The sequence below is a fragment of the Piliocolobus tephrosceles genome, chromosome 7, assembly GCF_002776525.5.
Source record: "Piliocolobus tephrosceles isolate RC106 chromosome 7, ASM277652v3, whole genome shotgun sequence".
NCBI classification, from domain to species: Eukaryota; Metazoa; Chordata; class Mammalia; order Primates; family Cercopithecidae; genus Piliocolobus; species Piliocolobus tephrosceles.
The window spans coordinates 48,407,060-48,419,690 of NC_045440.1; the positions used below are offsets into that span (position 1 = coordinate 48,407,060).

General features: G+C 40.0%; 1 protein-coding gene across 6 annotated transcripts in view; it reads right to left on the bottom strand.

The window, feature by feature from the left end:
- The window catches only part of SPIDR (scaffold protein involved in DNA repair), a 456,553-nt gene that overhangs the window by 422,559 nt on the left and 21,363 nt on the right, over positions 1-12,631 (bottom strand). For 4 of the 6 annotated variants that reach the window (XM_023190580.2, XM_023190576.2, XM_031935862.1 and 1 more), the window contains exons 2-3: positions 7,615-7,770; positions 3,626-3,692 (exon numbers count right to left, since the gene is read on the bottom strand). In XM_023190580.2, coding sequence (XP_023046348.1) covers positions 3,626-3,692; positions 7,615-7,770 — 223 coding nt within the window. The remainder of the gene's footprint in view (positions 1-3,625; positions 3,693-7,614; positions 7,771-12,631) is intronic. The other 2 variants (XM_023190577.1, XM_023190578.2) reach the window with 1 other exon arrangement.

A 12,631-nucleotide genomic window follows, 5' to 3' on the forward strand; every position in this document is an offset into this window, starting at 1 on the left:
TCTTTTTTCCCCTAGATTAAGTTCTGACGGTTCTTTATGAGAAAGATCAGCCTTGGTCTGTGACATGAGTCACAATATTTTCCCTGGTTTTTCTGAATTTTAAATTTTGTTTATGTACGTGTAATTTTTTATAAGAGATGTGGTCTTGCTATGTCGCCCAGGATGGACTGCAGCAGCTGTACACAGGCATGATCACAGCACACTGCAGCCTCAAACTCCTGGGCTCAAGTGATCTTCCTGTCCTATACAATACGAGACATATATATGTAATTTTGGCCTTGCTATTTTTCCCTTTATGTTTAGGTGAATTTACCAGCTTTATTCGTACAGTTCCTATGTTATGAGTCATTCATTGAAAAGCACTTCCCAAATGTAATGTCTTTTTTCAGCCAGCAGCTGTGGTGCCTGAGAGGCACACCCAGGCACTTTAGCTTCTGAGTCCATGTTCTTAACCATTATGCGTGGCTCCCAAGTCAGAGACCTGCAGTTGTTTTCACGATTAGTTTAGTGTGAGTATCTAAGAAAATATGTAACTGTCTGATGCTTATGTACCATCTAATTTAAAAGACAGGATAATCATTAGTTATGTCATTCAAAACAAGACCAGGACTCTAGATTTATAAATCCTTGAATTATAGGCACCTGACTGCACAACTAGACAGTTAAAACCACTATCAGAAATTTATTAGTAACTCATTTTACTTGCTGAAAAGAGGGTGTCCTTGATATCAAGGCTCATTCCAATGGAACCGTAGGATAAATATTAGCCAGACTGAACATTTCTGGGTGCCCACTGTGGGCTAGGCACTGTCCTAGCACCCGGTGTTATGACCTAAACTGTGTCCCCGCGCCCCCCCGCCCCCAAAATTCATATGTTGAAGTCCTAACCTTCTGTACCTCAGAATGTGACTTTGACTTTATTTGGAGACAGGGTCTTCATAGAGGTAATCAAATTCAAGTAAGGTCATTAGGGTGGGCCCTAATCCAAAATGACTGAAATCCTTATAAGGGGAAATCTGGACACACAGACAGACATGCACAGAGAAAACAATGTGAAGAGACCTGGGGAAGAGACAGAGGAAGAAGGCAGTCATCTATAAGCCAAGGAGAGAGGTCTAGAACAGATTCTTCCCCCACAGCCCTCAGAAGGAACCAACCCTGCCAACAGCTTCATTTTGGAGACTAGCCTACAGAACTGTGAGACAGTTAGTTTCTGCTGATTAAGCCACCCAGTTTGTGGTACTTCCAAAGGCTGTAATATAGCCTTTGGAAACTAGTTCAGCAGTGATATAAAGATGAGCAACAGATGGGGTCTGCCCCTAAGAAGGTAGTGGTCCAGTGGGGAAACAGGCAGGTCAAGAAATAATAATAATAATTAGTAATTTTTTATTAGCCAGCTAATTTTAGTTTTTTCCTTTTCTCATTAGTGCCAATTGCTATAATATTCAAAGATGAAGTTAATTTTGGTTTCTAAACCTTTATAATATGTCGGGGGGGAAAGTATTTTTCTTTAAAGAGATACGGCTTGAATCTCTTCTGGAGATTTTAAACATGTATAAGTAAATTCAACTTTGAAAAAGAAACATTAAATAAGTTGTTACTTTGTATTTCATAACAAAAATATATTTTTGGATGATTTTCCCATGCCACTACTTATTTGACCCATACTCTGGTGTACTTTCTACTCTACAGAATGATCAATATATTCTGAAAGGTTAGAAGAGCTTGTATGAATGTATAGTTACTTTATTTATAACACATGCAGCTTGTTAAGGCAAAAAATCATTATTAATAACTTAATAAAGGCTTGCTATTTGTAGTGGAGATTGATAGAAAAAGAGATTCAAGGAATTTCATAGAACTGGTTCTAATTTAACAGGTTCATTTAAACTGGTTCATTTAAACTAATACTGAAGTATTAGTTTAAGACATCCTATTAACAAAAATTCCAGGATAAAAATTCTATACTACATTTTGGGTGAGGAGGCAGTATTTTTATGACAGCTGGGAAGCAGAGTCGGGGAACATGCTTTTGTAATGTGTGTCTAAGGTCAGAGTCAGAGGCTTGCCTCTGACAACAGCTTCTGCAATTCCATCAGAAGATTATAGTATTTAAAAGATGTGTACAGTTTATTTCATAATACAACATTTTATAAATTTTAAAGAAACATTTTTGGCAAATTTTATTTTTCATTTGCATAGAAAAGAATGCATGTCACTGAAATAATAACATGGTTTAGAATGTCACAGAAAGTTATGCCACTGACATATGAGCAACTGCTGTCATCAATCAAGCACCTACTGAAGCACCTTTAGGCATTTAATCTACTATTTTTAGCTCACTTAATATTCATAATAACTCAAAGATTATACCCATTCTCCAGATACAAAACTGAGACTGCGAATGTTTACCTTAGTTTTCAAAGATTATAGAGCTAGGACACAGCAAGATCCCGGAAGTCACAAGCCCTCACTCTTCCTACACACCCACAGCAGGGCTGACTGCCTATGGTGGCAGAACCAGTGGCCTACCTAATATCCACTCACCCCCTCTTCATTACTAATAACCCCAGTTTTCTTTAGCAGCAACATACCTATCTAAAAATCCTTAATTTCACTAAAGTATCTTTAGTGGAGGTGACCCTTTGTAACAGGTTCTAGTCAAAGGTAGAGGTACTGGGAAGGGCATTCCTTCCCAAAAGAAAGGCAAAGCTGACTTGGCGAAAATCCTCGGCACCTACACTCTTCCAAGAATTCAGCCTGGAGAATTCAGCCACCACCTACCGACCATGAGAACCAATCCCACACTCAGGCTACAGAATTCAGAAAGAATTTAGCCCTCTGGATGTCCTGCTGCAGGAGACAAATTCAACCTCATTTATCCAAATACTCTAGTGTTTGAACAGTTTTCTACTACTTATTGAAAGTTCCCTAATTCATCAAGAAAGAATTTCAGAGCCTGAAGCAGTATAGTTCTTTTGGCATAGGTCACATTTCCTTCCCAAATCTGATTTAAAAAAAAAAAACACACACACAAAACCCTGGAGCTATGAGCACTGAGCTAACCTACTGCGCTCTGTGACAAAAATGAACTCAGGGGCCAAGCACAGTGGCTCACGCCTGTAATCCCAGCACAGGCGTGGCAGGCAGGACATGAGGTCAGGAGATCAAGACCACCCTGGCTAACACGGTGAAACCCCATCTCTACTAAAAACACACAAAAAAATTAGTCGGGCACAGTGGCGGGCACCTGTAGTCCCAACTACTCAGGAGGCTGGGGCAGGAGAATGGCGTGAACCTGGCAGGTGGAGCTTGCAGTGAGCCGAGGTCGCACCACTGCACTCCAGCCTGGGCGACAGAGCGAGACTCTGTCTCAAAAAAAAAAAGAACTCAGCAAGGACACACAAAAAAATGTTAGTTAGGCGGGCAGGAGAAATGGGGTAGACAGTGACAGCGATGACAGAGTTCTCAAAAATATCTTTTTACCTTGTCTTGATGTTTTTTAACTATGAATATAGTCTCTCCAAACCATGTAACTTTTTTAAAAAAGCAAATTTTTAAAATAATCACAGAAGGATTTATTAGTCTTATATCTTCTCTGTCAAGAAATCAACAAAATAGTTACCTTGCTTGGGTCTAGGGGATAATTCAAGGTGTTTTTCTGTAATCGTCTTCTCTTCAGCTGTTAATGACTGCAGGCAAAATAATAATCATGGAATTTATGTGACAAATGCAAAAAAAAACTTTTATAAAATATTCAAAATCTTAAACTATACTCTCCTTAACATATTCTTCTCTGATTTCCTTTACCAATTCACCAATTTCAGTATTCTCAAAGCATGTACTCCTTATATATTTATAAATTTGTTGTATTTTTCCACAATCTAAAGAGATCTGACTGACCAAAACGTTTCACATTAACATTCAGTGTAATATCTGCTCACTCATATGACTCCGACTGCCTATGAGGTACTCATTACTACTCATACCCAAATTATCTTGAGTTTGTAATAGCATTCCTCTGTAAGTTACACAAACACACAAAAACTATCCAGAACATCTCATTGCCAAAAGATTCTGAATATACAGGCATATCTTGTTTTATTGTGCTTCACAGATAAAGCATTTTTTACAAATTGAAAATTTCTGGCAATCCTGTGTCAACCAATTCTGTGTGCCATTTTTCCAACAGCATCTGCTCACCTATAAACTTGTGTCTCTGTGTCATATTTTGATAATGATCCCAAGATTTCAAACTTTATCATTATTATTAAATCTGCTATGATGGTCTGTGATCAGTGATCTCTGGTATTACTACTGTAACTGATTTGGGATGCCACAGTCGAAACCAATATAAGAGAGCAAAATTAATAAATGCTGTGTGTGTTCTGACTGCTCCACCAACCAGCTGCTCCTCCATCTCTTGCCTTCTCCTTAGGCCTCCTATTCTCTGCAACACAACAATATTAAAATTAAGTCAATTAACCTTACAATGGCCTCAAAGTGCTCAAACAAAGGAAGAGCTGAATGTTTCACACCTTAAATCAAAAGTTGGAAATGGCCAGGCGCAGTGGCTCATGCCTGTAATACCAGCACTTTGGGAGGCCGAAGCGAGTAAATCACCTAAGGTGAGGTATTCAAGACGAGCCTGACCAACATGATGAAACCCGTCGCTACTAAAAATACAAAAATTAGCTGGGCGTGGTGGCAGGCACCTGTAATCCCAGCTACTCGGGAGGCTGAGGCAGGAGAATTACTTGAACCTGGGAGGCAGAGGTTGCTGTGAGCCAAGATTGCACCACCCATAGTGACAGAGAGAGACGCCGTCTCAAAAAAAAAGAAAAGAAAAGAAAAGCTGGAAATGATTAAGCTTAGGTAGGAAGGCATGGCAAAAACTAAGATAGGCTAAAATTTAGACCTCTTGAACCAAATTGTTAAGCCAGTTGTGAATGCAAAGGAAAGTTCTTGAATGAAACTGACAGTGCTACTCCAGTGAATACACAAATGATAAGAAAGTAAAACAGCACTATTGCTAATACAGAGTTTTAGCAATCTGTATAGAAAATTGAACCAGCTATAACATTTCTTTAAGCTAGAGCAGAACTCTGGGCAAGGTCCTAACTCTCTTCAATTTTACGAAGGCTGAGAGAGGTGAAGCTGGAGAAGAAAAGTCTGGAGCTAGCAGAGGGTGGTTCATGAACAAATCATCTCCGTAACATAAAAGTACAAGGTAACGCAGCAAGTGATCTAGAAGACCTAGTTAAGATCACTGATGAAGGTAGCTACGCTAAATAATAGATTTTCAATAGAGATAGAAGAGCCTTATATTAGAAGATGAGGCCATTTAAGACTTTCGTAGCCAGAGAGAAGTCAATGCTTGGCAATAAAGCTTCAAAGAACAGACTGATACTCACATTAGGGGCTAACGCAGCTGGTAACATTAAGTTGAAGCCAATGCTCATGTATCATTCTGAAAATCCTAGCGCCCGTATGATAAATCTACTCTGCCTGTGCTCTATAAATGTAACAACAAAGCCTGGATGACAGCACATTTCTTTACAGCATTCTTTACTGTAATACTTTAAGTCCACTGTTGAGACCTGCTCAGAAAAAAAAAAAAGATTTCTTTCAAACTGTTACTGCTGATTGACAATGCACCTGGTCACCCAAGAGCTCTGATTGAGAAGCGCAAGGAGATAAACATTGTTTTCATGCCTGCTAACACCACTTCCATTCTGCAACCTATGGACCAAGGGGTGATTCTGACTTTCAGGTCTTATTATTTCAGATATACATGTCATATGGCTGTAGCTGCCACAGACAGTGACCCCTCTGATGGATCTGGGCAAAGTAAATTGAAAACTTTCAGGAAAATATTCACCATTCTATGTGACATTAAGAACATTCGTGATTAATGACAGAAGGTCAAAATATCAGCATTAACAGGAGTTTGGAAGAAGTTGATTCCAACCCTTATGTATGACTCAGGAGTTTAAGACTTCAGCAGAAAAACTGATGTGATAGAAACAGCAAGAGAACTAGAATTAGAAGTGGAACCTGAAGATATGACTGAATTGCTGCAATCTTCTAAGAGTTGAATGGATGAAGAGTTACTTTTTACGGATGAACAAATAAAGTAGTTTCTGGAGATAAAATCTACTCCTGGTGAAAATGCTGTGAACATTGTTGAAGTGATAACAAGGAATTTAGAATATCCTATAAACTTAGTTGATAAAGCAGTGTCAGGCTTTGGAAGGATTGAGTCCAATTTTGAAAGAAGTTCTATTACAGGTCAAATGTTATCAGCATCACATGCTACTCAGTAATCTTTCATGAAAGGAATAGTAAATAGATGTGGTAAACTTCACTTTTATCTTATTTTAGGAAACTGTCACAGCCACCCCAACCTTCAACCACGAACAACCTGATCAGTCAGCAGCCATCAGCATCAAAGTAAGACTCTCCCAGCAAAAAGATTACACCTTGCTGAAGGCTCCTATGATTGTTAGCATTTTTTTAGCAATAAAATATTGTTAAATTAAGGTATATACATTGCTTTTTTAGACATAATACTATTGCACACTTAACAGACTACAGTATAATATAAATATAACTTTTATATATACTGGGAAATCAAAGAATTCATGTGATCACTTTATTGTGCTGGTCCTGAACTAAACCTGCAATATCTCCAGAGTATGCCTCCAGAGTAAACATGCATTTCTTGTGAAGAGTGGTATGCTCAATCGTTTCATCTTCTGAGAACATTCTTAGTAAATATCCTTCATTTACAAACAAAGAAGTAGAAAGGTTCTGCATGTCTTAAAGAGGTACAGGTGTGAGCTGGGCATGGGGGCTCACACCTGTAATCCCAACTCTCTGGGAGGCGGAGGCAGGAGGATGACTTGCAGCCAGGGGTTAGAGACCAGCCTAGGCAACACAGCAAGACCCTGTCTCTACAGAAAGTTGTTTAAAAATTAGCCAGGCGACCGGGCACAGTGGCTCACGCCTGTAATCCCAGCACTCTGGAGGCCAAGGCGGGTGGATTACCTGAGGTCAGGAGTTCCAAACCAGCCTGGCCAATATGGTGAAACCCGGTGTCTACTAAAACTAAAAAAATCAGCTGAGTATGGTGGCACCTACCTGTAATCCCAGCTACTTGAGAGGCTGAGGCAAGAGAATTGCTTGAACCTGGGAGGCGGAGGTTGCTGTGAGCCAACATAGCCCCACCGAACTCTAGCCTGGGTGACAAAGTGAGACTCTGTCTCAAAAAAAAAAAAAAAAAAGGAAAAAATAAGCCAGGCATGGTCCCAGCTATTTGACAGGCTGAGGCAAGATAGCCTGAGCCCAGGAGTTCAAGGGTTCAAGGATGCCCTGAGCTATGACTGTGCCAGCGTGGGCAACAAAGTGAGACTTTGTCTCCAAAAGAAAAAAAAAGGTGAATACTAACTTGCCACAATTATTAAAGGAATGAAAGGGAAGAAAAGGAGTGTACCAATTACAGTGTCCTGAAAGAATAAGAAAGGCAATTACAATGAAATGTAATTACAATGTTCTGAACACTCAGGATTTCCTCTTTGGCATCCAGGGAAAACAATTCTACAGATACTTTACCGGAGTCCCAGAAGTGTCCTGAAACCCTTCTCCACACCTGAGCCATGCTTCAGAGAGAGAGGCAGCTGCCCCTGCTGTCCTGAGACCTGCTCTTCTGACCTGCAGTGGTCCTTCTCCTGGAAAGGATGGGCATTCTATATCCCAACTCCTTTTTCTCTGTGGAGATGATTATTAAAAGAAAAAGCAAAACAAAAAAAAAATTATCAACTTCATTAAATAGACATTAAGTTAACAATTTACAATCTGAAAACCCAGAAGTGTCATTAGTAAAGGCATAGTTTTTGAATGTCTCTAAATCTTTACATAAATAGCAACTGGACAGCAAAGCCAAAAACATAGAAACACAATTAATCAGCAAACTCCAAAACACAAGTGGGTAAAGACAAACCACCAACCCTCCAAAGTCCGGCATGGTATCAGTATCTGAGAGGAAAGAAGCCAAGGAAAGTAAGAGAGCCAAGGAGGCCCTGAGAACTTAGACATCAGTGCTCACTAGGAAGCAGAGCAGGTGACAGATCTGAGAATAGCGACTGAAACTAGGTGAGAGCAGGGGCTCTACGGTAAGAAGATGTGAAGAGATGGGAGCAGCCTGGGCCACCCAAAACTGGTCACCCTGGCCTCCCTTCTGGACCCCTCACTGAGAAAGTGCTGGGAATGGAATCTACTCAGCAGCACAGGGGTGGCAGAGACACAGAAAAGGTCCAGATGAGCAGAGTCAGGGAGAATCTACAAGACCAAATACACACGTGGCCAAATTTTTACAAGCCATATGAAAACAACACAAGGTATAAAAGCTATGCTGAGCCGGGTGCCATGGCTCACACCTGTAATCCCAATACTTTGGGAGGCCAAGGCAGGAGGATTCCATGAGCCCAGGGGTTCAAGACCAACCTGGGCAACACAGCAAGACCCCATTTCTTAAAAAAAAAAAAAAACTTTTTAGTGAGCTGGGCATGGTGGCACATGACTGCAGTTCCAGCTACTCAGGAGGCTGAACCAGGAGGATCACTTGAGCCCAGGAGTTTGAGGCTGCAGTGAGCTATGATTGCACCACTGCACTTCAACTTGGGCAACAAGTGAGAGTCCACGTCCTTAAAAAAAAAAAAAAGAAAAGAAAAGCTATCCTGAATCCTGCCTCCTTCTATCATTTCAGAAGACAGAGACATAAAAATAAGCAACAGGAAGGTATACAAGCTAAATCCCATAAAATTATTATTAGGGAAAAACTAAGGAGAATAACATCCCAACATACAAAAAAAAAAAAAAAAAAAAAGTACATAAAAGACACACAGATAAAATGGTAAACTACAATTTTAAAACAAGATAAAACATTCAGAATAAAAACTCAGAAATGAGATGACAAAACTTAAGTAGAATAAAATTTTAAAAGGACTAAACCAGAAGGAATCCAAGAACAAATCGGTATTACAGATATCTTAAATCTTCAGTGTAAAAGTAGTAAAAATTTAAACATAACACTATCTTACAAACTAGCCGTTTTACTCTTATTTACGCAAAGAAATAAAACTATGTCTACACAGATTTTTACATATATTTTTAAAAGCATTTTTATTTGTAATAGCCAAAAGCTAAAAACAACCCCAAAGTCCATTGCAGTAGCTTTAAAATATGACAACAAATTCTTTAACATTGCTCCCCTCAAAACCAGCCTTTGAAAGAAAAAAACTAATTCTTTACTCTTTGAGTGAGGGCTGGATGTTGTGACTTATTTCTAGTAAATAATATCATGAGGAAAGTGACAATGTGTGACTTCTGAGAGCAGGTCATAATAGGAATTGAGGCTTCCAGCAGGCGCAGTGGCTCATGCCTGTAATTCCAACACTTTGGGAGACCAGGGTGGCCAGATCACTTGAGGCCTGGAGTTAGAGGCCAGACTGGTCAACAGGCCAAAATCTCATCTCTACAAAATACAAAATCACCTGGGTGTGGTGGTGCACAACTGTAATCTCAGCTACTTGGGAGGCTGAGGCACGAGAATCACTTGAACTTGGGAGACAGAAGTTGCAGTGAGTCGAGATCACGCCACTGCACTCCAGCCTGGACAACACAGCAAGACTCTGTCTCAAAAAAAAAAAAAAAAAAAAAAAAGAGGCATTGCAACTTCCTCTTTGTCCATGCTGCTCTTGGATCACTTGTTTTAGTGGTTACCAGATTCCATGTCATAAGAACATGGTTGGGCATGGTGGCTCATGCCTGCAATCCTAGCACTTTGGGAGGCTGAGGCGGGCAGATCACTTGAGGTCAGGAGTTTGAAACCAGCTTGGCCAACATGGTAAAACCCCATCCCTACTACAAATACAAAAATTAGCCGGGGGTGGTGGTAGGAGCCTGTAATCCCAGCTACTCGGGAGGCTGAGCCAGGAGAATCGCTTGAACCCGGGAGGCAAAAATTACAGTGAGCCGAGATAGCACCATTGCACTCCAATCTGGGCAGCACAGTGAGACTCCGTGTCAACAACAACAAAAAAAGACTCAAGCATCCCTGCAAAGAGGATCCTTGGTCAGAAGATCAGAGGCTGAAGCCTCTAGCCCACAGCCATAGAAGTTAACTATCTTTGAATTGGATATGTCAGCGAAGCCTTCAAATGACTTCAAAGCATCCAGCATCTTGATAGCAATCTCATGAAAAACCCTAAGCCAGTCACCCAAATAAGCCACTCCCAAATCCCTGGCCAAAAAACTGTTAGATAATAAATGCATATTGTTTCATGCCACTAAGTTTTTGGATAATCTGTTATACTGCAATAGATAGCTAATATACCCGTCAACAAATGGATGGATTTTAAAACTTGTGATATATCCATACAATGCAATCGTAGTGAGCAATAAAAAAGGAATAACGGCTGGGCATGGTGGCTCACGCCACAATCCCAGCACTTTGGGAGGCCGAGGTGAGTGGATTGCCTGAGGTCAGGAGTTCAAGACCAACCCTGTCTCTACTAAAAATACAAAAAAAAAAAAAAATTAGCTAGGTGTGGTGGCAGGCACCTGTAATCCCAGCTACTGAGGCAGGAGAATCGCTTGAACCCCGGAGGCAGAGGTTGCAGTGAGCCAAGATCATGCCACTGCACTCCAGCCTGGGCAATAAGAGTGAAACTCCATCTCGGAAAAAAAAAAAAAAAAAAAGAATGAAGTACTGAAACATGCAATAACATAATTGGATTTCAAAATAACACTGAACAAAAGAAACCAGACCATAAAAATCCATTTACATACAATTCTAGAAACTGCAAACAAACCAGTAATAATAGAAAGCAGGTTCATGATAGGCTAGGAATGCAAGGAAAAGAGAGAGAAATAGGAATTACAAAGCGGCAAACAAAAACTTTGGGACATGATTGCTATATTCGCTAAACTATTTGTAGTGACAGTTTCATGGAGATGTGTGGATCTCAAAAGTTATCAAACTGTATGCTGTAACTACACAGTTTATATTATTTACTTACTAATGCTGTTAAAAAATCAGTATAATTCAACAAAGAGAGAAACAGGTGAAAAACGATTTTTTTGTAAATTTTATTCCTCACGCAAACTTGTCTAAGAAAAAAAAAAAAAGGAAATTTAAAAGTTCCACAATCCAGCTCCAATGAAGAAAGAGAAAAAGTATTCAAGAGAAATAGTATGATTAAGTCTCTTTTGGGATCCAACATAAAGGTAACAGGAATTCCTGAAGAAGCAAATCAAAGGAATGGGACAGACAGTAAAAACCACAATTCCAGAAAACTTTACTGAATTTTAAAAAAGAACATAAACCAAGGAGTTTGTATTTGCTAGGCTGGAAATTGTAATGATAACACTAACATATTCTCTAGGCTTTTTTGCCCATTTTTCCTTTTTTAAAACAAATGTCTGCAACAGACATATCTTCATTTCATAATATTTTTAATTTGCATTTTAAGGAAAATTTTAGGTTTGTGTTGGGAATTAAATTGAGGTTAACAATTATAACTTGATCACCTAATCAGAAATACGTCTCCACATCAATATCATTGTAGTGTAAGCAATAAGAATAAATTAAAATTAAAATACACCATTAAAACTTCCTTAACTAGTGCTATGGTCTGAACCCTGCTGTCTCCTAAAATTCATATGTTGACATCCTAATCCCCAATGCAATGCTATTAAGAGATGAGGCCTGGCCGGGAACAATGGCTCACGCCTGTAATCACAACACTTTGGGAGAAAGAGGCGGGCGGAACACAAGTTCAAGAGATCGAGACCATCCTGGCTAACATGGTGAAACCCCATCTCCACTAAAAATACAAAAATTAGCTGGGTGTGGTGGCATGCACCTGCAGTCCTAGCTACTCAGGAGGGTGAGGCAGGAGAATTGCTTGAACCCGGGAGGCAGAGGTTGCAATGAGCCGAGATCCTGTCACTGCACTCCAGCAGCCTGGCGACAGAGCAAGACTCTGTCTCAAAAAAAAAAAAAAAGAGAGAGAGGTGAGGCCTTTGGAGGTGACTAAAACAGGAACCAGAGCCCCCACAAATATGATTACCGTCCTTATGAAAAATTAGTCAGCAGCCTAAGCAACATCGTGAGACCCCATATCTACAGAATTTTTTTTTTATTTTTTTATTTTTTAGAATTAGTCAGGCATGGTGGCACATGCCTGTAGTTCCAGCTACTTGGGAGGCTGTGGTGGGAGGATTGCTTGAGCCCAGGAAGTCAAGGCTGCAGTGAGCCATGACTGCACCACTACATTCCAGCCTGGGTGACAGAGCAAGATCCCGTCTTTGGAAAAAAAAAAAAAAATAGCTGGATGTGGTGGCATGTGCCTATAGTCCCAGCTATTCAAGAGGCTGGGGTGGGAGGATCACTTGAGCCTGGGAGGTCAAGGCTGCATCACTGATTACGCCACTGCATTCCAGCCTCGGTGGCAGAGTGAGATCCTATCTCCAAAAACAAAAAGCAAAAAACTACAATGATATGCCACTTTACCCATCAGAACAGCTACTATTTAAAAAAAGAAAAAAAAGAAAAGAAAGAAAATAA